Source organism: Meriones unguiculatus, assembly GCF_030254825.1.
Source record: "Meriones unguiculatus strain TT.TT164.6M chromosome 13 unlocalized genomic scaffold, Bangor_MerUng_6.1 Chr13_unordered_Scaffold_41, whole genome shotgun sequence".
Taxonomy (NCBI): domain Eukaryota; kingdom Metazoa; phylum Chordata; class Mammalia; order Rodentia; family Muridae; genus Meriones; species Meriones unguiculatus.
Window position 1 is genome coordinate 3,089,468 of NW_026843650.1, and position 22,485 is coordinate 3,111,952.

At 40.4% G+C, this 22,485-nt stretch overlaps 1 protein-coding gene across 1 annotated transcript; it reads right to left on the reverse strand.

Moving 5' to 3' along the window:
* Nucleotides 1–276: 276 nt before the first annotated feature.
* On the reverse strand, nucleotides 277–18,957 carry LOC132651209 (vomeronasal type-2 receptor 116-like). Its single transcript, XM_060376459.1, is given in 8 exon segments — nucleotides 277–452; nucleotides 455–1,189; nucleotides 3,347–3,470; nucleotides 4,507–4,734; nucleotides 6,733–7,539; nucleotides 7,902–8,193; nucleotides 18,031–18,058; nucleotides 18,909–18,957. Coding segments are annotated over 8 exon segments (2,439 nt in total).
* Nucleotides 18,958–22,485: the final 3,528 nt, after the last annotated feature.

Here is a 22,485-nt window from a genome sequence, read left to right on the forward strand (position 1 = left end):
AAGGCACACAGATATCCATGAGTTTATTCCACACTGTTATACTTTTGGGGTTCAGACCAATAAAGGAAACAGAAATTTTATTACAGACAAATAGTAAAACATGAATTTTAAACATAGGTTAAAAATAATGGTTTCAGTTCAGAGAGACTTTAGTACAAATAAATGAGGAACCATCATACTCTCATCATATTCTACCTGAATAATAGATTTAGAATGGTGTGGTACTGGTTTTGTCATTGTATTTAATTTATTAACATAGGTTAATTGTAATTTTAACTAAATTTTAAATGACTTCTTTCTTGAATGGGTTTTGTGCCTGATGTCAAGACAGGAGTTCTTATCTGGTCTTAACAAAATGATGTAGCACTTGGGGACAAAGATCAAACCAAGGAGAGCTTCACTGGAAGCCAAGACAGAGAAGGCTTCCATAGCCACCATGACCTTCCCCTTTCAGGGAGGAAGGTGACCCACACACAGAAGAACACCTGCATGCTGAATGACAGGAACTTGGCTTCATTGAATGTGTCAGGCAAATTTCTGGACAAGAAGGCCATGGTGTAGCTCCCAAGTGCCAAGGTGCAGAGGTATCCCAGGACACAGTGGAAGGCTACTACTGATCCTTTGTTGCACACAATGGTGATGTGGCCATGTTCAGCATGAGCATCATGATCAATGAAGGGTGGAGAGATAACCAGCCATATTCCACAGAGAACAAATTGGATCAGTGTGCAGATGGGAATGATGAAGTTAGGGGCCCTTGATACCATTAACCACCTCACCAATCTAGCTGAAACAGTGACCTTGAAAGCAATAAACACTGTGATAGCTTTGGCCAATACTGTGGAGAGAGCCACAGTGAACAAGATTCCAAATGCTGTCTGCTGCATGATGCAGGTGACTGTGTTGGGCTGGCCAATGAAGAGCAAGGAACTGAGGAAACAGATGCTGAATGCCAATAGCAGGGTGTAGCTGAGAGCTCTATTATTGGCCTTGACAATGGGTGTGTCTCTATGCTTCAAAAAGACTACAAGAATCACAACTGTGATTGCAGAGAAGCACAGTGATGTGGTGGTGAGAGCCATACCCAAAGGATCTTCATAGGATAAAAAGCTCACAGATTTCTGGAGGCAGTGGTTCTTCTCTGAGTTTGCATAGTGACTTTCTGGACACATCACACATTGGTCCATATCTGTTCAGAAATTATGAACAGGATTATGAATCAATCCTCAGGTGTTCCCTTTCCCCCAAGTTGTTACTCAGCCTTACTTCATTAAAATGTTTCCTGATTCACCTTTCTTTATTGTTTCAGAAACAAATACTAAGTAGTATATGAATCATTTCAAAACTATACAGCCATTTTTGCCTATGGTGATATTATTCCAGAATCACAGTCCCCTCAGAGACCAGCAGTAGATGACTCAATGCAAGAGCAAGAGAGCTTTATTGCAAGAGCAATAGAACTTGGGACCCAAGTCTCACTGACACAGCAGTAGAGAAGTGGGACACTGAGCCCTGGAAGGAAAAAAAAAACACAAGCAGGGGGTTTCCATGACAGCAAGCAATGGGGTTCATGCCTTGGTATTACAGGATTGGGTAAAAGTCATAGGGGTAAGGTGACCCTCTAGCTGAGGCACATAATAACAACTGGCATTCTTTTAAACTACATCTGGAATGCTGGGGAAAATTTTCCCAACCATTCCTCATTGATTGTTACCAGGGAGATTGTCTGTGTTTTCTACCAAGTATTTATTCTGTGATATTTCCAGGAAGCTGTTGCTAGGAGAGTTAATTTTGTTTTCTGCAAACAGCAAATTCTGTGACATTTCCTGGTACCTGAGTTCAGTTCCCGGTCAACATGGCTTCTCATTTCAAAATGGAGTCACCCAAGCCAACTTAAACTCTTTATTCACTCCTTTCCTTTTGCAAAAAGAGGCCAGTCTTGGGCTCTTACAATTCATCGTCAGCCTCAAGCTGATGGTATTGGGTTTTTATTACCATTAACTGTATTGTCCCTATTCTTTGTCTAATGTGTCCTAAAAATTTCTTAAACAAGTGTGATCCAAAAGTGACTAAAAGCAGATTTTACCTTTAATCTGTTATAATTCTGGCCCACATCATGAAATTTGCAGGCAAATGGATGTAACTAGATAAAGAAACATCCTGAGTGTGATCATGTATACATATAAAGACAAATTTGGCAGGTATTACTTACAAGAGGATAATAGCATTTTGATTACTAATAACCAAACAACAGTCTACTGATCATGGGCATCAGGATCTTTTCTAAGACTGAAACTCCAACCAAGGACCATGATGGAAATAACCTAGAAACCATGCACTGATGTAGCCCATTGCAGTTCAGTGTCCATGGGGATTCAGTAGTAAGGGAGATAGGGGCTGTCTCTGACATGAACTCAGTGGTTGACTCTTTGATCACCTACTCTTGAAGGGTGTATCTTACCAGGCTACAGAGGAAGACAATGTAGCCAGTCCAGATGAGACCTGATAGGCTAGGGTCATATATCAGTGGACTGTGGGAGGGGCACAGGGGGAGAAGAAGATGGGAGAGGACAAGGGAAGTGGTACAGCTGGGATACAAAGTGAATAAATTGTAATATATTAAAAACAAATAAAAATTAAAAAGTTGTGGAATTAGCCAGGAAATATTTGATCTGACTTAAGGACCACTCAGGAAGAAGGAGCCCATGAATGACACTTCTTGTATAACAAAGGTCAAGAGACTGGATATCCCAGAACCTAGGATAAAACAATATATAACTGAACTAAAAAAAAATCAATAAAATTATTCCTAATGATATTCTGCTATATTCTTGGATGAGTGCCTTATCCAATTATCACCACAAAAGTTTCCTCTGTCAGGAGATCAGAGTGGATTCAAAGACCCACAACCAGGCATTATGTTAAGAGAGTCTAAATTGGAGGTCTATATCAAATCCCTCCTCCCAGCAGTCAGGGACTCCCACTAAGAGAGGGTGGTGGGTGGATTGTAAGAGTCAGAGGGGATGGAGGGTACCAGAAGACCAAAGCTCTCTGAATCAACTAAGCAAGATGTATATGAGCTCACAGAGACTGAAACAGCAAATTCAAGGCCTGCGCGAGTACACCAGGATCTCTGCATATATTTTACCTATTAGCCTAGTATTATTATGAGACTCCTGACTATGGGAATGAGTGTGTCTCTGACTCTTTTGCTTTCTTTTGGAACACTTTAAATTTCTAATCAAAGAACAAAAGTCTATCTCTTCTCTCCAAAACCTTTTCCTTGGCTCAGGGATTGCAGACTTCTGTGGAAAAGTTGGAAAGTTCTCTATAAGCCTGTATTTACCTGTCTCATTGGAAATCTCATTGTCTGCACAAGGAGTGCAATCAAAGCAGCAGACAGCCTTGCCTTCCCTGGCAGACTTCCTGAATCCAGGCCTACAGCTCTCACTGAACACAGATTGAGGAATCTAAGAGAAATAAAAACTATTAGCAAATGTTTGGGTTTTTATGAAAAAATTGAGTGAGTGGCATATTTCTAAGCATCATCATATGTTAATCTGGAAATGCTTACATGTACAGTGAAAGAAAATAAATTTTGGTATTGCTAATTTTGGAATCTTTTGGGCTACACAACCCACATATTTAAATCTTGGTCCAAAATATGTAGCTGTTGTCACTAAAGTAGTTTTCCAGAAGATCATGGTATGACTTCAGATTCAAACTGTCTCTATACTTACTGGCTACTACAGGGAGTTTTAATATCCAATGTGGTTGTAAATGTTGATTGACAACTCTATGGAACTTGGATTCTTCATTGACACTAGTCTTTGGGCATTTCTGTGAGAAGTTGTATGGAACCATTTACCTGAGGTGGATAAAGCCACCACAAAATGGGGGTCAATAATTCATTATCCTCCTGTCACAGACATAATGAAAAGGAGATAGAAGATGAGCAACTGGGTTTTTTGAACTTTGATTCTGGTCTGTGGGTTTGGTGTCATCACATCCTTTGTCTCATAAACAATATTTTTCCACTATGGTGGACTGTGTGCTCACAGAGTCAGCCAAAACAAACCTGCTCTCCCTAAAGTTGCTTTTGTTTACTGTTTATTTAAAGCAGCAAAGCAAGCACACATACACACACCCATCATGCTAATCTATCTTTTTCAGAGGCTAACAATAAAAAAATGTCACTTTACCACTCACTGAAATTTCTTAGGATCGGTTACAAAATAAACCTCTCAGTGTTTTGAGGCAATGACAGAAACCTAACAGGCAATATTCGTAAGAAATATGTGGGCATTTATAAGATTTAAAATAAAAATTTCCATTGAATAGAGTGAGGAAATGAGAAAACAGTCCTCATTGGCTGTTTAATTGGCTACTGGGTTGCTGAATGTTGATTGATACTGAATAAGTGTCAAATGATCATTGCATCCTGAAAACAACTTTCTTTTGTTGTTTTTTGTTTTAGAGGTCAAAGTGAGTTAAGTCATGACTCACCTTTGTAAATGTTGCAGGCCACTGAATAATCTGCTCAGATAAAGACAACTGTTGACCAAGGGGAGCATCTGAAGAAAAGGTTCCTATTTTCACCTTTAATCCAAAACCCTTTGGAAAATTCCAAAAATTGAGAATGTCATAGTCTGAATCTAAGTGTTTTCTCCCATCAATTACCATACGACCTCTCACAGGATTTTTCAGTAGGGTGTTCTTTAGGAAAGGTAGGAGCTAAAACAGATGTATAAACATAGCTTGAAGTAATCTAAGATAATAAAAACATTTTTTTTAAAAAATAGTGCAAAGCTACTCAGTGTTATTACCCCATCATAAAAAAGCATCTTTTCTTTTAATAATTTAGTTTTTATTTATTACAATTTATTCACATCTGTATCGCCCATCCCTTGTTCAAAGAAATCCCTCCTGCCTCCCTCTTCATTGCCCCTATCCTTCCTACAGTCCACTGATAGGGGAGGTCCTTTTCCCCTTCCATCTGACCCTAGCCTATCAGGTCTCATCAGGACTGGTTGCATTGTATTCCTCTGTGGACTGGTAAGGCTTTGCACCCTCAGATGCAGGTGATTAATGAGCCAGTCACTGAGTTCCTGTCAAAGACAGCTCCTGTTCCCCTTACTGGGTTACCCACTTGGACAGTGAGCTTCCCTGGGCTACATCTGTGCAGAAGTTCTAGTTTATCTCCATGAATGGCCCTTGGTTGGAGTATCAGGCTCAGAAAAGACCCCTGTGCCCAGATATTTTGGTTCTGTTGCTCTCCTTGTGGAGCTTCTGCTCCCTCAAGGTCTTTCTATCTCCCCCTTCTTTCATAAGATTCCCTGCACACTTTGCCCAAAGTTTGGTTATGAGTCTCAGCATCTGCTGGGTAGCTGGGTAGATTCTTTCAGAGGACCTCCGTGGTAGGCTCCTGTCCTGTTCCCTGTTTTCTCCTTCTAATGTCTATCCCATTTGCCTTTCTTAATGAGGACTAATATTCTTACCCAGGGTCTTACTTCTTAGTTTCTTTAGAAGTACAGATTTTAGTATGATTATCATATACTATATGTCTAATATCCAATTATAAGTGAGTATATACCATGTGTGTTTTTCTGCTTCTGGGATACCTCACTCAGCACGGCAGGATACAGACTGGGAAGAGATCTTCACCAACCCTATATCTGACAAAGGATTCATATCCAGAATGTATAAAGAACTTAAGAAGTTAAACACCCACAAACAAGCTAATCTAATTTAAAAAATGGTGTACAGAACTAAACAGAGAATTCTCAATAGAGGAATATCTAATGGCAGATAAACACTTAAAAATGCTCAATGTCCTTAGTCATCAGGGAAATACAAATCACAATGACCCTGGGATTTCACCTTACACCCATCAGAATGTATAAGAGCAAAAACTCAAATGACAACACATGCTAGACAGGATGTGGAGAAAGGGGAACCCTCCTCCCTTGATGGTGGGAATGTAAACTTGTACAACCACTTTGGAAATCAATCTGGTGCTTTCTCAGACAATTAGGAATAGTGCTACCTCAAGATCCAGCTCTACACTCTTAGACATATATCCAAAATATTCTCAAGTATACAACCAGGACATTTGCTCAGAATTTTGATAACAGCTTTATTCATAATAGCCAGAATCTGGAAACAACCCAGATGTCCCTCAGTTGAGGAACACATACAGAAATTGTGGTACATTTACACAGTGGAATGCTACTCAGCAATTAAAACAAGGCAATCATTAAATTTGCAGGCAATGGTGGGAACAAGAATTAAAAGCATCTTAAAGGAGGCATCAGGTTGGCTTGGATTGAAGTGCAATGAATTTTGAAAACCACCTTCTCCTCAAGATAAATCCTTGAACTAAGCACAGCTAAGTCAGCAAGACAACAAATAATGTGGATTCAGCTGATTCAAATTGCTTTGGAAAGATAGCCAAAACTATGATCTTTTGGAATATATTTAATGCTCCCATCCTTAAAATAATGGCCCTGGTATGGAAAGTACACTTTAAAGTGATCGTTAACTTCATAACCCTGTGGTAGTCCTCAGAAGCATTTCAACCCTTAAGACTCTACTGTTTCTTCCCCTTCTCTGGGTAACAAATCCTTGCTTATTGACAATATGTTCTAAAATCTATGATACCTAATTTGAATGCCTTATGAAATAATAAAACAACACATTGCTGATATTACAACACACAAGAAAGGATATTACCTGCCAGGGGAAGAATTCCTTTTCTTCTTCATTAGTATATGGTTGTGTCTCTATTTGCTGAAGATTCATCTCATGGAGACTGAAGGCCACAGCATAGACAGCATTGTATATATTGCAGCTCTCTTCACTTATGACAGGGTCAAAAAGGTGTCTGGGCAGTAAGTCCAAAGAAGCATTGGGTTGGCAGTTTTCCAAAAGTTGACAATCAGACTCAGAAAATGAGCACTTGAAAAACAGAAACCAAAACTTAGGAAGATAAGTGTCTTCTGAGTATTTGTAGGGATTAACTGTTTGAACAAAATTTGTAAAGTCAACCATCTCTTCATGGTGGTGTGAAAAAATGAGGCTCCCATGGAATGACTCTAACATGAAATAATCAAAATTGTAACTAACATCCCATTGAGAGTTTAGGATCCAGACTTTCCATGTCACTAACAATTCCCCAATAAGTCTCATTAAACCTTGCAAAGAAACAAAGTCCCCATAAATAACTACCACATTAGTTGATGATTCTTGAGTCTTTATCAGATCTTTCCATAATGCACTGGAATATGCATTCCAGGTACGAGGGATCATTTCCAAAAAGCCTAAGCAGATGTTGTTACTCTCCATATCTTCTTACAAGTCTGACAGAATCTGGATCCCTCTGTGGTCATCTGGGAGGATCAGACCAACCCAGGACCAGCTGAAATGAAGCATCAAAGAAACTATGGCAGTTGACAGATATGTGTCCTTGGGGGCCATCTGATAGAGAGAATTAAACTGACCTTGGTCATTTAAGGTAGAATCAAAAGGCCCAAATGTGAGCTTTAGGAAAAGAAGATTGAAAACAAGAAGGACAACACTGGCATCAAATAGAATATAAGGACTGAATCAACAAATGCAAACAGTCAAGATGAATATAGTTTTCTCATATATTAAAAGGCAAACCCAATAGACACTTTTCTAAAAAAATTATTACTGACAGGTCTCCAGTTTCAGTAATGTAGTTTGTTTCACCCTCTTCTCCTTCCTTTCTATTTTAAGTAATGGAACTGTGGATATATCATCAAGTTCCTTCATACTTTTCTTCATAGATGGTTTATCCAAGTGTTTATTTTACATTTTCAGAAATACAGTAATGTCAAAAAAGAACACTTAACTCCTAGTTTCAACATCCCAATTCTCACCTGAGGTATTTTGTAAAGTTGTAGCAGTTTCCCAAGTTGGGAAGATATTTTCCATGATGTTCCTGTAAGTGCAGCAGGTGACATTCTCCTCAGTCCACAGTTGTAATTAGCTAGTGGTTGTCTCAACATTGTGAGCCAAACAAAAGGAACTATAAGGATACTTGTTTCATAAGGTGCAACATTATAGTGATCAAAGCCAAGAGTTGTGTTGGGTAGAAGATTAGGGTTTCGGTTGATTTCCTCAATGGCAAATACCAGGGACAGAACAAACTGGTAGTTCTTAAACTTATATCTAAAAAGGATTAAAGGTTAAAAAAAAAACATACTTGTAAAAGACATAGACCATAAAACTTCCTATAGTTCAAATGCCAATGTTTCTATAAAATCAGTATTTTAATATACTCTCAGCAATGACTGGAATTACAATTGCTCTCTTAAGTAGGTAAGATTAGGTAAAATCCTACAGTATTAACCTTCCTTAGTTATGGTCTCAGGAAATTTAATTTATTATTATTTTGCTTTAGTTATATTGTATGTGTGCAAAAATAAATTGTCCATGAAAAAAACAGTGGGTTCAGAGCAAACATCACAACTTTTGATGTCTGGACCTTGGCCCTTCTGCCTCAACAATTAAGAAATGTTATTATAGCTTGATCCAGTTTTTTTGTGACAATAACTTATTTAGAGTATAACACAAAGTTATTTCAAATCAAATATTGCCATAGTTGTCATTTCTAAGATATTTTCTGAGTATCTTGGCCTGGAATACACCATGTAATGCCCTTGAGCTCATGGAAAACATCTTGTCTCTGCCTTCAGTTGCTGGAATTAATTAATGTGAATCCATATTTAAATTTATTTTAACTTTTTGTGTATTGATGAACTGTGTGCATTATTAGTGTGGATGTGAGTCTTTCTGCATGTACAGGTTCATGAGTGTCAATAAGTATGACTGCAAGGGAGAAAGGACATCCAGGTTCAGTTCACATTATTCACAGCTGTCCACATTATTTCACAGTGACTCTTAGTCATTTGTTCAATTATTCACTAACTGACTGACTTATTTGATTGACTGAAACAGTCTAACCATGTAGCACTGACTGACCTATAACACAATCGGGCCTTGAAATCACTAAGATTCTTTCTTCCTCTCCTTATCCAGTGCTGTGAAGAGTACTACACTAAATGACTCCACATTTTCTTTATTGTTTTCAGCACATAAGACTGGTACTGTGGCCAGAACACCTCTCCTGGGTTCTACCTGCCATATGATCACTGGATTGTAACACTATTTTTATGCTTCAGTGGAAATGTGAGCTCAGATCCTCACACTTTCACCTGGAGCACTTTATCTTATTAGGCAGTAATAATGTCTAATAATAACATGGTGAGGAAAGATTTCAGTCTTCATGATGCCAAAAGTCCCAAACACTAAGAATTGCATTTCAACTTAGTGTGACCCACGCAATCGTCTCGCCAGCAAGAACGCACGCGGACACAAGGATTCTATTGCAGTAACATTTATTACGATGAATAGAGGAAGACGATAACCTCCAGAATGGTGCTGCTTAAATACACCCTATGGCGGCGTGTACTCCACTGGTTGGCTGTTTGCCCATTGCTCTGTGTGACACCCCGGACTGGGCAGTAACGCCCCCGGGCTGGACAGTGGCTTGGGGCGCTTTTGCAAATTGCAGACGTGGTCTATTGTTTGTTCATTAGGGCCAGGGCCGGATGTCGGTGCCATCTCATAATGGCACTTGCACTCTCTCTGCTCTCCACATCTCCCCCTTTTTGTTTTAATGAATGAAAACTGCCTCAAAGCCTTGTAAGTGCGGCACAAGAAAGCCCTAAGCTTGATCAAGCAAACTCCTTCTTTGGGGAGTAAGCGATCAAGAGCTTTAGATTACTCCCTTACCCCACCAGGTGCAATGGAGACAAGTCCTCTGGGTGCAGGGGCTAAGGGAGAAGATTAAAAATGGAGGTGACACCCATTCCCGTGCAATGGAATAAAATTCCAGGGAGTGCAAGGGCTGTCATTCTCCTATCTTGGTACCGCAGCCGCTTAGGCAAAGGCAACATTGTGACTTGGATCACTCATCGACTCAGTGCAATGGGTAAAACCCCTGAGGTGCATCGACTGAGTGTCACAGTCTGTTTTAATTTTTTAACATGGATAACCAAATTTTGGGAGATGATCCCTGCTCCAAGGCCACAAGTGCTTGCACGATCACGACCTTGTCATATTGTTGTTGGCTTGCAGACCAACCAGAGTAAGAACACTAAGCCACAACATAGGGCTGCACCAAACATTCCAACGCCCACCCATTCCTTAAAATAAGAAAAGGCGGAAGAAGCCCAGGATAATAAGCCATCTGTGAGCGATAAATCCACTCGAGTAGAATTAATGGTCACCACCGCCGCCCTTAGCTCTTCAAGCGTTTCTTCAAATCCTTCTGACTAGTTTCCTGCAAGATATAAGGACAATTTCCTGGACAAATTAGCGGCTTGGGTAAAATTTTCATATTGTACACTGGTAATACAGAGTGCTCCTATTTTTCTCTCACATCCTAATTGAGCCAATTGAAATAAAATATCTATTCTTTCTTCCATAAGATCCAGACGCTGGTTAAGAATCATCAATCCACCTTTTAATTGTGCGCTAGCAGATACATGAAGGTTCATGGCTTCAGCCACACCTGCTGACAATTGATTTACTGTTGTGCTTGTTTGGACTGAATTTGCCATTGCCAAGCCGGCTGCAGTGGCAGTAGCTGCATTGACAGCGATGGCAGTAACAAAGGCTGCGGTGATGCCAAAATCTCTCTTCTGTCTAAACAGGGAGAGGGTGGATGGAGTCTCCACAGGGATTGGGATCCACTGCGGGACTCTAACAACCAGGGCACGAGTGTAACGCCTGGCATTCCAACATTGCGACATCCAGCATGTCTCATTGGTACAATTTCTAAAAGAATTATTGGACAAAACAAAAAAGGAGGATAAACACAGACAGGACTAGGTGGAAAAGTTGTCTGATTTGTAATGGTTCTATTCCAATGGGTAATCTGCCTTGTCACATTTACCATTTCCATAACCTTTTTTTTAACGCAGTACCATTTATGGCGCCCATGACAATTGATTTCCCTACAGTACCACCACTAATGAATCCCAGAGGATTGAGGTCCGTACAAGTACCATTTATCCCACAAAGTATCCATTTATAAAAAGGGGCCATATCTCAATGTTGTATAAAGAGCCCCTTTTTCATTACCATACTTTTTGTAGGATCCATCAACATATTTGGGGAAAAGGAAAAGGTTTTATTTTTGTCAGCCCAGAGAGTAAAGCGCGATTGACAGTCGGACCATGGAGGGATGGTCTCATCTTCCTCCCATGTACATGAAGGGGCCACCCTAGGTTGAAGAGGTCTATCTTTATCTAAAAAAATTGGTTCTAAAAAGGAACCGTTTATCCAGGTGACCTTATGCGAAAAGGTATAATAGATATCGATGACGTCTTTACTATCCCTTTCCTTTTGGGACATAACTTCCTAATCCCAATCCTTATAGCCAAATGACCCAAGAATCCTTTTGGTAAGCCGAACACAATCTCCTACGGAATCCTCGATTTGAAAGCAAAGGGAGCCAGCTTCTGGAAAGTCATGGCTTTCCCCTAATGATGCCTCAGTCTCATCATAAGGCAAATAAGGCAGGCCTAAATCTTTATTGGATGAGAAGAATTTTGGGAAAGCCAATGAATTATGTCTGACTGGCATAGGCTTCGGGAATGCAGACAAAATGGCCCAACGTTGTACCCCCACAATACAAGGAACCCGATTTAGAAGGATCCAAGCAAGAACTGGAATTAGTTGCAGGTATATTCGTTGGAGGATCATCTTCAGCTGCCGCGAGCTTTCGCGTGAGGCGCTCCGGTACCCAGAATGGATTGTTTTCTTCCTGTGGGAAAACACAGACAGCTCCCCTGGATCTTATTAAAATAGGATCTGGGCCTTTCCACTGACCAGTCAAGACATCCTTCCATTTGACCATTTCCTTAGGCCTATCAGGCTCTAAGCAGTGGCGATCAGCCGAGTGGCCCTGACTGTCCAAATTTAAAAAATTGAGAGTAAAGAGTGCCAAGGAAACAGTCACTCGTGGCACTGAGGGCAGAGCCTCCTCAACTCCCCCTTTTTGTTTTATTAAGTAGGATTTTAGAGTGCGATGAGCACGTTCAATAATACCTTGTCCCTGAGGGTTATATGGGAGACCCGTTAGGCGGGTCACTCCCATTTGATGACAAAACTGTCCAAATTTTTGAGAAGTATAGGCTGGCCCATTATCAGTTTTTAGAATTTTGGGCTTTCCCCAGGCACTCCATGCCTCCAAGCAATGTTGAATAACATGGGCTGCCTTTCTCCAGTCAGGGGAGAAGCAAACATAACTCCAGAGCAAGTATCAATGGAAACATGTAAATATTGTAGTTTGCCAAACGATGAAATGTGAGTAACATCCATTTGCCACATCTGTAGAGGACGGATTCCTCTGGGATTAATCCCAACATGAGGCACAGGTAAAAACTGACAGCAATTTTGACATTGGGTAACAATATCTCTAGCTTCCTTTCTAGTTTTGTCAAATCGATGACACAATGTCTCCGCTGTAACATGAATTTTTTTATGAAACTCCTTAGCCAATTCTAAATTTGAAAGGAGGGCAAATGCAATAATCTTTGTGGCTCGATCTGCCAGGTCATTTCCATGGGACATGGGCCCTGGTAGACCGGAATGAGCCCTAATATGTGTAATAAAAACAGGGGATCTTCTGGTAATTAAGGCAAACTGAATCCTTTGAAAACTTTTTGCAAGCTTGCTAGATGCTTTAATCAATCCAGCAGCCTCTAAGATTTTGGTTGCATTTACCACATAACTAGAATCAGAAACAATATTTAAAGGACCTGGAAATTTTTCCAAAACTTTTAGCACTACTAAACATTCCACAATTTGAGGCAAGGTCTCATGATATTGCTTAGAAACAACTTTATTATTAACCACATAAGCTCCCACTCCTGTTTTTGACCCATCTGTATAAATCACCAGTCCATCCCAAAGTGGTTCCTGGGACGTTACATGCGGGAAGACTACCTCGTGAGTTAAAGCAAATTACAAAATAGGGTGTCGAGGGTAATGATTATCAATTAAACCACTAAAGGAGGTAACTAGCACCGCCCAAGTATCAGAGGTAGCAGTCAATACCTGAACTTGGTGAGCTGTATAAGGCACTATTAAGAACTTTGGCTCCTTCCCAAAGTAATGGCTGTTTTTAACCCACGAAGTGCAAGTTGAGCAACTGCATCCAGATACCATTCAATAATTTTTGCAGGAGAAGCATTGGGATGAACCCACACTAAGGGTCCATCTTGCCATAATACAGCAGTTGGTAAATGTTTAGTTTTAATGACACACAGGTCAAAGGTCTTAGTTTCATCTACACGTTTTAATTGGGCATCTTGTAAAGTGTTTTCTACCACTCGCAGGGCGTGGCTTGCCGCCGGTGTTAAGGCTCTGGGTGAAGAAATATGAGCAACCCCTTCCAAAATATCAAATAGGGGTTTTAATTCAGCAGAAGGAATCTTTAAAAATGGCCTAAGCCAATATATATCACCTAATAATTTTTGAAAATCATTTAAGGTATGCAAATGATCCCTGCGAATTTCTATTTTCTGAGGAACTATTCATTCTGGATAAATAACAGTCCCTAGAAAGGAACCTACTTCTGAAATTTGGACGTTTTCAGTGGCAATATGCAATCCCCATTGTTGCAGAGTTTTTTGCAACAAAGGATACACATCTTGCAAGATGGCTAACTCCTCATGGCACAAGAAAATATCATCCATATAATGAATCAGCAACAAGGAAGGAAATTGCTGTCTAACTGGTTCAAGAGCCATCTGCACATACAATTGACACATGGTGGGGCTATTAGCCATGCCTTGAGGTAAAACCATCCATTGATATCTTTTGTCTGGTTCATGGTGATTAACAGCAGGTAGGGTAAAGGCAAATCTCTCTCTCCTGGGCACAATGGAATGGAGAAAAAACAATCCTTGATGTCTATTATTATAATTCTCCATTGCTTAGGCAGGGCTGAAAGCAGAAGCAAGCCTCGTTGCATTGTTCCAAATAATCGCATCTGTGCATTAATAGCCCTCAAATCATGGAGAAGCCTCCATTTTCCTGATTTCTTTTTTATAACAAAAATGAGTGTATTCCAGAGGGAAGTAGATGGTTCCAAATGACCAAGCTGTACCTGTTCTTTAACCAGCCTTGTAGCAGCTTCCACCTTATCAGAGGAAAGGGGCCATTGAGGAACCCATACGGCTTCCTCTGTGAGCCAAGATATGGGCATGGAACCCTCAATGGCAGTTAATGAAAACCCAGGCCTTGTTTCCCTGTATTATTTTCCTGTGAAATCGGGTGTAATCTCCCTTGTTCCTGTTTACCAAGGCCTTTTCCTTCCTTATAACCCATCCTTTTTATTATATCAACCGCTTGTTGAGAGTACTCATTGGTCAATGTTAATCCTAAATCCTGCAAAATATCTCTTCCCCAGAGATTGACAGGGAGAGGAAGAACATATGGTATGAAACTTCCTGTTTGACCTTCCGGTGCTTGCCACCTCAAAGAACATGAACTAACTGCAGGGCTGGCCTCATATCCCAACCCTTGTAAGGAGTGGGATGATTGTGTAACAGGCCATGCCTTAGGCCACCAGGTGGAAGAAATAATGCTTTCATCAGCCCCTGTGTCCAAAATACCAGTAAAACTTTTTCCTTCTATTTGTATTTTTAAGGTAGGTCTAGTCTTAAGATCAACTACCAAATGAGCAAAATCTGTTCCTATGGAACTGAGTCCTTTTGTGCCCCTTGGTGTTCCGGTAGACGGAAAACAGTCATGAAGGCTAGGGAGGACGACTAATTGAGCAATCCTATCTCCAGGAGAAATAAAAAATAAGCCTTGGGGGCAGGAACAAAGCACCTGGAGCTGTCTCGTAAACTCCTGATCTAAAATTCCAGGATGGACCATAAGTCCAACACTTCCTTCAGGCAGGGGGCCTTCAAACTCCACTGGGACAGGTCGCACCCCCATGTGTGGCATTAATAAGAATTGGGAGGTGGAATGGAGGTCCAGGCCTGCTGATCCTCTTGTTGCTCTACAGCTGGATAAACCCTCCTGTTGTCTGCCTGTGTCCCATTTTTTGGGGGGCCCTGAGACTTGGGGCCCTGAGACCCATTTTTTGGAATATTCTCATTCCTCTCATTGGGGGGGTTCATGCTGGATAAGTTTTCCCTGAATATCTCTAACTGAACGGCATTCATTAGCCCAGTGATTGCCTTTTTTACACTTAGGGCAAAGTCCAGGAACTTTCTTTTGCACAGACACACGGCAGTCTCTTTTTAAATGACCCATTTTGCCACAATTAAAACAAAGTTTATTGTTTCCAGAACTTGGGCAGTTATTGCTCTGTAATATGGCTGCCGCCAGGCCAGCATTAGTAAGCGGGCCTCCGAGTCCTTGGCAAACTTTTATCCAATCTGTTAGTCCTTTGTTCCTTCTGGGGGTAATGACTGCCTTGCATTCTGGTGAGGCATTCTCATACACCAGTTGCTCCATAATTGGTCGGACCCTTTCCAGGTCTCCAAATATTTTGCCTGCTGCGTCTGTCATTCTGGCCACAAATTCTGGGAATGATTCCTGAGGACCCTGGGTAATTTTTGTTAAATGGCCCTCGGTCCCACCCTTCTTTGAAAGGGCCTTCCATGCTTTAATTGCAGCAGCAGATATTTGGCCGTATGCTCCCCAATCATAATCTGTCTGTTGCTGAACATGTGGACCTTGTCCTATTAGTAGCTCAAATGTCCAGCGTCGTTGATTGTCTTCTGCATTGGCATTAGCCCTAGCTTGGGATTGACAGGCATCATGCCATAGGGCTTTCCATTCCAAATACACTCCCATATTTTGGAGGGCAGCTTTCACTACAGTCTGCCAATCATTTTGGGTCATTGCTGTAGAGCCTAGCCTCTCAAGCTGCATAATTGTGAAATTAGCATTCACCCCATACTTATTAACTGACTCTGCCAGTTCCTTGACTAGAGGGTAATCTACAGGTACGTGGACACGGCCTCCCTCCACATCTTCAAATACTGGAAAAGTCTGAAAAGATTTGTGTCTATCTTTTGTTGAAAAGAAGGAATCAGGACAGTGCCTCCCGGTGTAGGGTGGAGGAGCACTAGAGACAATGGGAGCAGCCGACTGAGAAAGTGCGCCCTTTCTGTTCCTCATACTACTTTGCTTCTGATACAACAGTAATGGCCGCTCATCCGGATGGTATCATTTTTCCTCATAGCGGGCTGCTTCCCCCTCCAAGTCCTCTTCCTCAGAGGGATTTAGCTGCTCAGATTCAGAGCTTTCAAGCCCCAAAGCCTCCAATTCTTTTACCGGATAAAGAGGCTTTTCTTTTGGGTTTTTCCTTCCCTTGTCACCTTTCTCCCCAACGGCGTCTTTTCCCTTACCTCTCGCTTCTGTGGCTTTAACATCCGCAGAAGGGCCTTTTTTCTTAGAGAGGTCTCTATTTCTATCCATTAGGGCCCCTAATCTTTTATCACGTTCTGTTTCTGACATGCCGTCTTGTATCTCCTCTAACACTCCCTTAGTGCCTACTCTTAGCCTTTTGTTAATCTCTTCCCTTCCGAGGCTGTCCTCAAGCTTGTACGAAACCAAAAGAAAGAGGGCTAGGGCAACGATCACAACAGGGAAGGAAATAAGGGCTTCTGTTAGCTGAAAAGAAAAATGAGATAAATCAAGATCAAACATGCCTCTCAGAACTAATCTCGATGCTGCAGTTCTGAATCCTCCCCACAAACGGGGGCTCTCCTCGGCACCGGCAGTGGCAGGCTCCCTGCTTCCTGGGTGGTTTGATCCCTGGTTTCGGCACCAGATGTTGTGATCGTCTCACCAGCAAGAAAGCACATGGACAAACGGATCCTTCTGCAACAGGCTTTATTACAGTCAAGTGATGAAAGGAGGAGAGACCTAGCCCCGAAGTGGTGCTGTTTATATAAGCCCTGGTCGCACCTAAGTGATGTGTCATACCCTGATTGGCTGTTCACTCTTCACCCCGTCTGACGGCCCGGGCTTGGGCAGTGGCTTGGCACGCTTTCACAACCCGCATATGCGCCCTGGAGATTCTTTACAGTTCTGAGGGCAGATGTCAGCGCCACTAAATGGCGTCTGAGTCTCAGCTCTCCACACCTCATATTTTCATGGCTACAAATATCCTGAGCCTTATATCTAATTTTATGTCTCATTTATTCCCTTGAGCTCCAGTCAGATACATCTGCCAAGACGTTTGCAATTGAGTCTTCCACAACCATTGAATATAGCCTGTTTGAAAAGTTGTTTTTTTCTACTGATGGTAGGAACTTGAGGATTTCTAATCTTTTATCTTTTTCTTGGTGTCTCCACTGCATTCCCTTAGTTGGGTCTTGGTAACTTATCTCTGGAGTTCCCAAGGTGGTTGGAGATTGCCTTCCAGGTGATCTCTCTTTATAACTCTTAACAGTGTATTTCTCAGACAGAGCTGACTTGGGTCTGTCTCTTCCTTAAAATCATTTGGAACAGATGCTTTGGGGTTAAAATATGAAACTTTTTACCAGAGTCATTTATGATGTGACCATCCTTTGTAATTTTTCATTCTCATCTGTTTGTATCTATGATTTCTCATCCTTCTTTCCCTTTGATGTTTAACATTGTATGTATTTTGCATATAGTAAAATTGAACCCTTTTTGTATAGAGTTCTGTGAATTTTTACAAATATGTGCAGTCTTAACCACTATACCTAGTGTACAAAATATTCCATCACTCTGTCCCTTGGTAGATGGTTCTTTCCAGTCCCTAGTCTGGCAACCACTGATGTGCTTTCTGCCTATAACTTTGCTTTTTGTAGAATGGCATATACATGAAATCATAATATGTAGCCTCATAATTCTGCCACAATCTGCTCTGCATAATGCAAAATGAATTAAATCATCCTTGTGACTCAATATTTTAGAGAATAGACACATTTCTATTGCTGCAGGTATGAATGATCAAACCAGTATGCTGGCCCACACGCCAAATGAAATGTAGGTATCCACAATTACAAATGTAATCATTAGGAACATCTATAAGTGCATTTTTTTGTAAATGCAAGTTTTCATTTCATTTGGGTAAATGTCGAGGAACAAGACTGCCAAATTGTAGGTAAAAGTATTTTTAACTCTAAAAGTAACTGTGAGATCATTTTTGCAAAGCAGCTAGAGTGATTTGCCTTTGTGCCCACAGTGTGTGACTGTTCCTCTTGATCTGCCTCTTTGTTCTGTTGTCAGGGTTTCTGCTTTTTTATTTCTATTTTTTCACCTCTTTAAAAATTATTTTGGTGAAGTACACAAACTTCTGTGATATTTTTATACATAATACCATTATTACTTTGTCCTTATTCTTCCTGCTCTCATGTTGTTTTTTTCTGATGTTTTTTTTCTTTTTTTTTTAATTGTTGTGATGATGCGTGGGTTTTCTGAATGGCTTATTAATTCTCATCTTCCCTTCATCTATAAGGTATTTTTTTCTCTCCCTGATTACACATGTTGGCTTAAGTTTCTGGTTCTTTGTATATGGTTGCTCTTTCCTCTTCCCCTAGAATTAGCTTCTGGTCCTCCCTTCCTCTTTGTCATTTATACTAATCAGTTTTTAAGTCCTAGATATGGGGTATATTTCTGTCACTGCCTCTTCCCCAATATGACATGTCTCCTTTACATTTTGATGAGGCATATACCCTTGTAATTGTCTGCAAACTACTGACTTTAAGGTAGGGGACATTTCCAAGCTAGTTTTCAAGTGAGTGAATAGATGAATGGTTTTATGTTTCTACTTCTGCCATTTCTAAAATGGCACATAAAAAGAATTATATTACCTTCTACGTAGCCTCTTAAGTGTGGCATTTTCAAACAAGCATAATGCATTTTAGATGCAATCTTGCAGCAGCATACGGGAGAACAGATCCCTTTTTTGGGTGATGGCATGTGTGAGTAAACTAATTATCTTACCACTCTGCAGTTTTCATGGAGAGATGTGTGCCCATCTGTTTATTTCATTTTAAATAGACTTCTATTTAGATAATGTTTATTTAAGAATGTGTAGTTTCAGCTCACTTATTTCACTTAAGTTTTCAGTTATGCATGCTAAGAGACACAGAGGTAGTAGAGAAAATGTTAATTGAAAATGTGAGAGATAATAACATTTTACTTAAAAAATTAGTTATAATTTATGCATATGATTTTTTAACTCTCCAAAGAAAATATTGATAACACTGTTTGACAGTGGTTATGGAAAAATTTTCAAGTTTTTCTGTTTGTATTATATTCCACAATTTTTCTGCTGGCTGGTACTAATATACCCTCAAAGTGATCCTTTTATGCTTATTGACTTTAAAGCCTTTTTTTTTCTTTTTGATGGTTTTTCAAGTGAGGGTTTCTCTGTGTATCCCTGGAACTCACTCTGTAGAACAGGCCGGCCTCAAACTCAAATATATCTGCCTCATATGCTGGGATTAAAGGCATGTGCTTGGCTTTAAAGACTATTTTTTTAATGAAGAGTAGAAAATAAAATTTCTAGCTAGCTTTGAGAAGATTAGAAAAGATAGAAGGACTGGAGAGTTGTCTCAGCAGTTAAGAGTCTACACTGTCCTTGTAGAGGACCCTACTGCAATCCCAGCACCCATGTCAGGCATCTCACAACTGCCTTGTAACTCCAGGTCCATGGGTTTCAGCACCCTCTTCTCGCCTTCTCAGGCATTGACTCAAGTGCACAAACTCACATTCAAGCATCCATATACACTGATTTCAGAAACAAAATTGGAAGGAAACCTTCAAGTTCCAGTTGGTTGTCCTCAACAAATGAATGCTCACAGAAGGACATATGAGCAAAGATAGTAATACAGCTAAGTAGCATGGTTATCAACTTAATGTGTTTGATGGATACATTGTAGGGTTAGAAGTTTGGTGAGTCTAAGCAGCATTACTTTTTTCATGCTTGTCTTACCTACACTTTCCACTGGGCTTTCTGACAGGCAGTAGAAACTCTGGAAACCTATCCAGGTTAGTATTCAAAAAGTGGAGTGGGGTGGGACAGAGAGCATTCATTAGGCAAAAAAACAACAACTCTAAATTCAAACAGTCTTATTGAATGAATATTGAGATCATATATGGGGGAACTGAAGAGTAGTTCTGGCTTAAGGAAGCACATGTATCAACAGAATACTATATGCTAGTCCTTTAAGATTAGTAAGAATTTGAGACACTTTGTTGGAGAAAAATATTCCAGAAGATGGGAAATGACTAAGGCATTCTCAGGAAGAGAATGAACCCCCGTGCTCTTTGGCAGAGGCATTATGGCTCAGTGTTGCTGGGGACTGAAATAGAAACTGCCAGAAATAAGAGTGGACTTAGATCTGAGAGAGCCTTGATGGTAGTTGTAAACTCTATAGGTAACAAACATCAAACTCTTGTTATTTTTAATAGGAAAGTGAGAGGCCATCCATATTCAACAAGACCAGCTGATGATAGGGAAAGAGTAGCATGTGTGTGTAATGGCATTGTACGAGGAACTAGAAGAGTGTGGCCTAGGAGCAGATTGTGATAGAGATGAAAAGGAAGAGCGTTCATGTGCTGATGACCTGTTATGCATCACAAAGTAGGGAAGAATTAAGGTTTGAAAAGGATGAACACAAGGCTGTAGACTTTTCTGAAATAGGATCTCTACTGTCTAGAATCTTATAGGAAAGAGAAGAGATAGACATGTAATAAATAATCTAGTATAAAATAGTAGTAATACACATGAAAAAACTGAAGTGCAGAGAAGAGGCAGTGACCATCTGTTGGAAGGCTGTGGTGATCAGGGCAGAATAGCTAACATTTAACAGTGCAGAATAGGAAACAGGTAAACACTGGGCTCTGACTCCCTGTCCTTCACCTCCTTCACACACTGCAATAGACAAGGTACTCATGAATTTGAACTCTGTGTGCTGGTGATACCTTTGCCTTGAAGAGAGAGAGGTAAAGACTGAAGGAGTTCAAGGCTAGACTTCCTCTACATAGTGTCACTGCCAGCTAGTCAGAATACTATTGTAAGACTCTGCCTCAAAAAAAAGTAAAACCATGTATTTGTTGTTTCAGCAGTTTACATATACTTGGTGCTTGTCTGCACTCAGTTGGCAAGGTAAGAAGGCTGACTTATGTGCTTGATACAGAATGAAATTTCAGAAAACTGGAAGAACAGACTCAGTTGAGATTACTGGTGAAGGAATGGATTGTTTGAGTTCAGGCTGTGCAAGGAAGGAATAAGATCTATAAGGTGAAAGACTCAGGCCAAATGAGAGATTTGTGTATTGTTATTTTTAGTAAGGTTTAAGAAGAGGTGTGTGTGGGGGGGAGGTTTGAAGTGGATTTGCTAAAGTTGCCAAGAGTAGACGTCATAATGAAAGATGACCGAAGAGAAGCAAAGCTTCCTGGGATGGAATGTGTGTGTGAACTATGTATCTGGTGTGTACAAAAATACAAAATGTCCTTGGCAAATACATTACCTGAGCCCACATAGACAAGAGTAAACGTTTCTTTAATCTACTGCTAGAACTGTGCACACTACAGAATTTGGATGATTAAATTGTAAGCTACAGGTTTTGGGTATTTCCTAGCCTGTTTTTAAAAAAGATTTTTTTCTTGCATTTATGAACTCACAGAGACTGTTACAGCATGCACAAAACCTGCAAAAGTTAGTGCTTGACAAAATTCAAGCCCAGAGAAGTAGATGTGGACATACCGTCCAACTCCTAACCAAGAAAATGTTTGCAATTTATGCCTCCTGGGAAGTGGGGAAAATCAATTTTCATCAGTAGAGTGACAGTCAGTTTATATCAGTCACACTCCAAGGCAGGTTTTATCCTCAAGAGTAGTTGGGTAACATGAAAAGTACTCTGTGGTATTTTGTTTTATTTTAAGAGATGCTCCGGCCATCGGGGGTTCAACAAGTTACTAATGAAGGGTGAAATGAATGGGGTGGGAACAAGAGACTCGAAGAATGGAGACCAAGACAGTTTGTCTGATCAAGGCCTCAATTATTTGAAATTTTTACACAGTTTTATAGGGAGAAGGATAGTTTATTACTGCAGACAATAGCAAAGCAGTTTATGGTGCGAGATACTGCACCTGCAAGATACCATAAGAATGTTTCCTTAAGATATCTCAAGGATGCTCCAAGCCTAACAAGCAGATGTTCTCACATAAATCTATCACCCATGACCTTAGGTCATAGTGAAGCTGTTGGTAACTTTCCACTAATTGGCTTTGGCTCCACTAAATGGCTTTAGCTTCACTAGTTGGCTTTGGCTCCTGGCAAAGAGAGAGAATATGAAGTTGGGTGGGTACAGGAAAGGACCTGGGATGAGTTTGGGGAGGGAAATATATAAGATCAAGTATGAAATTATTTTAAAATAA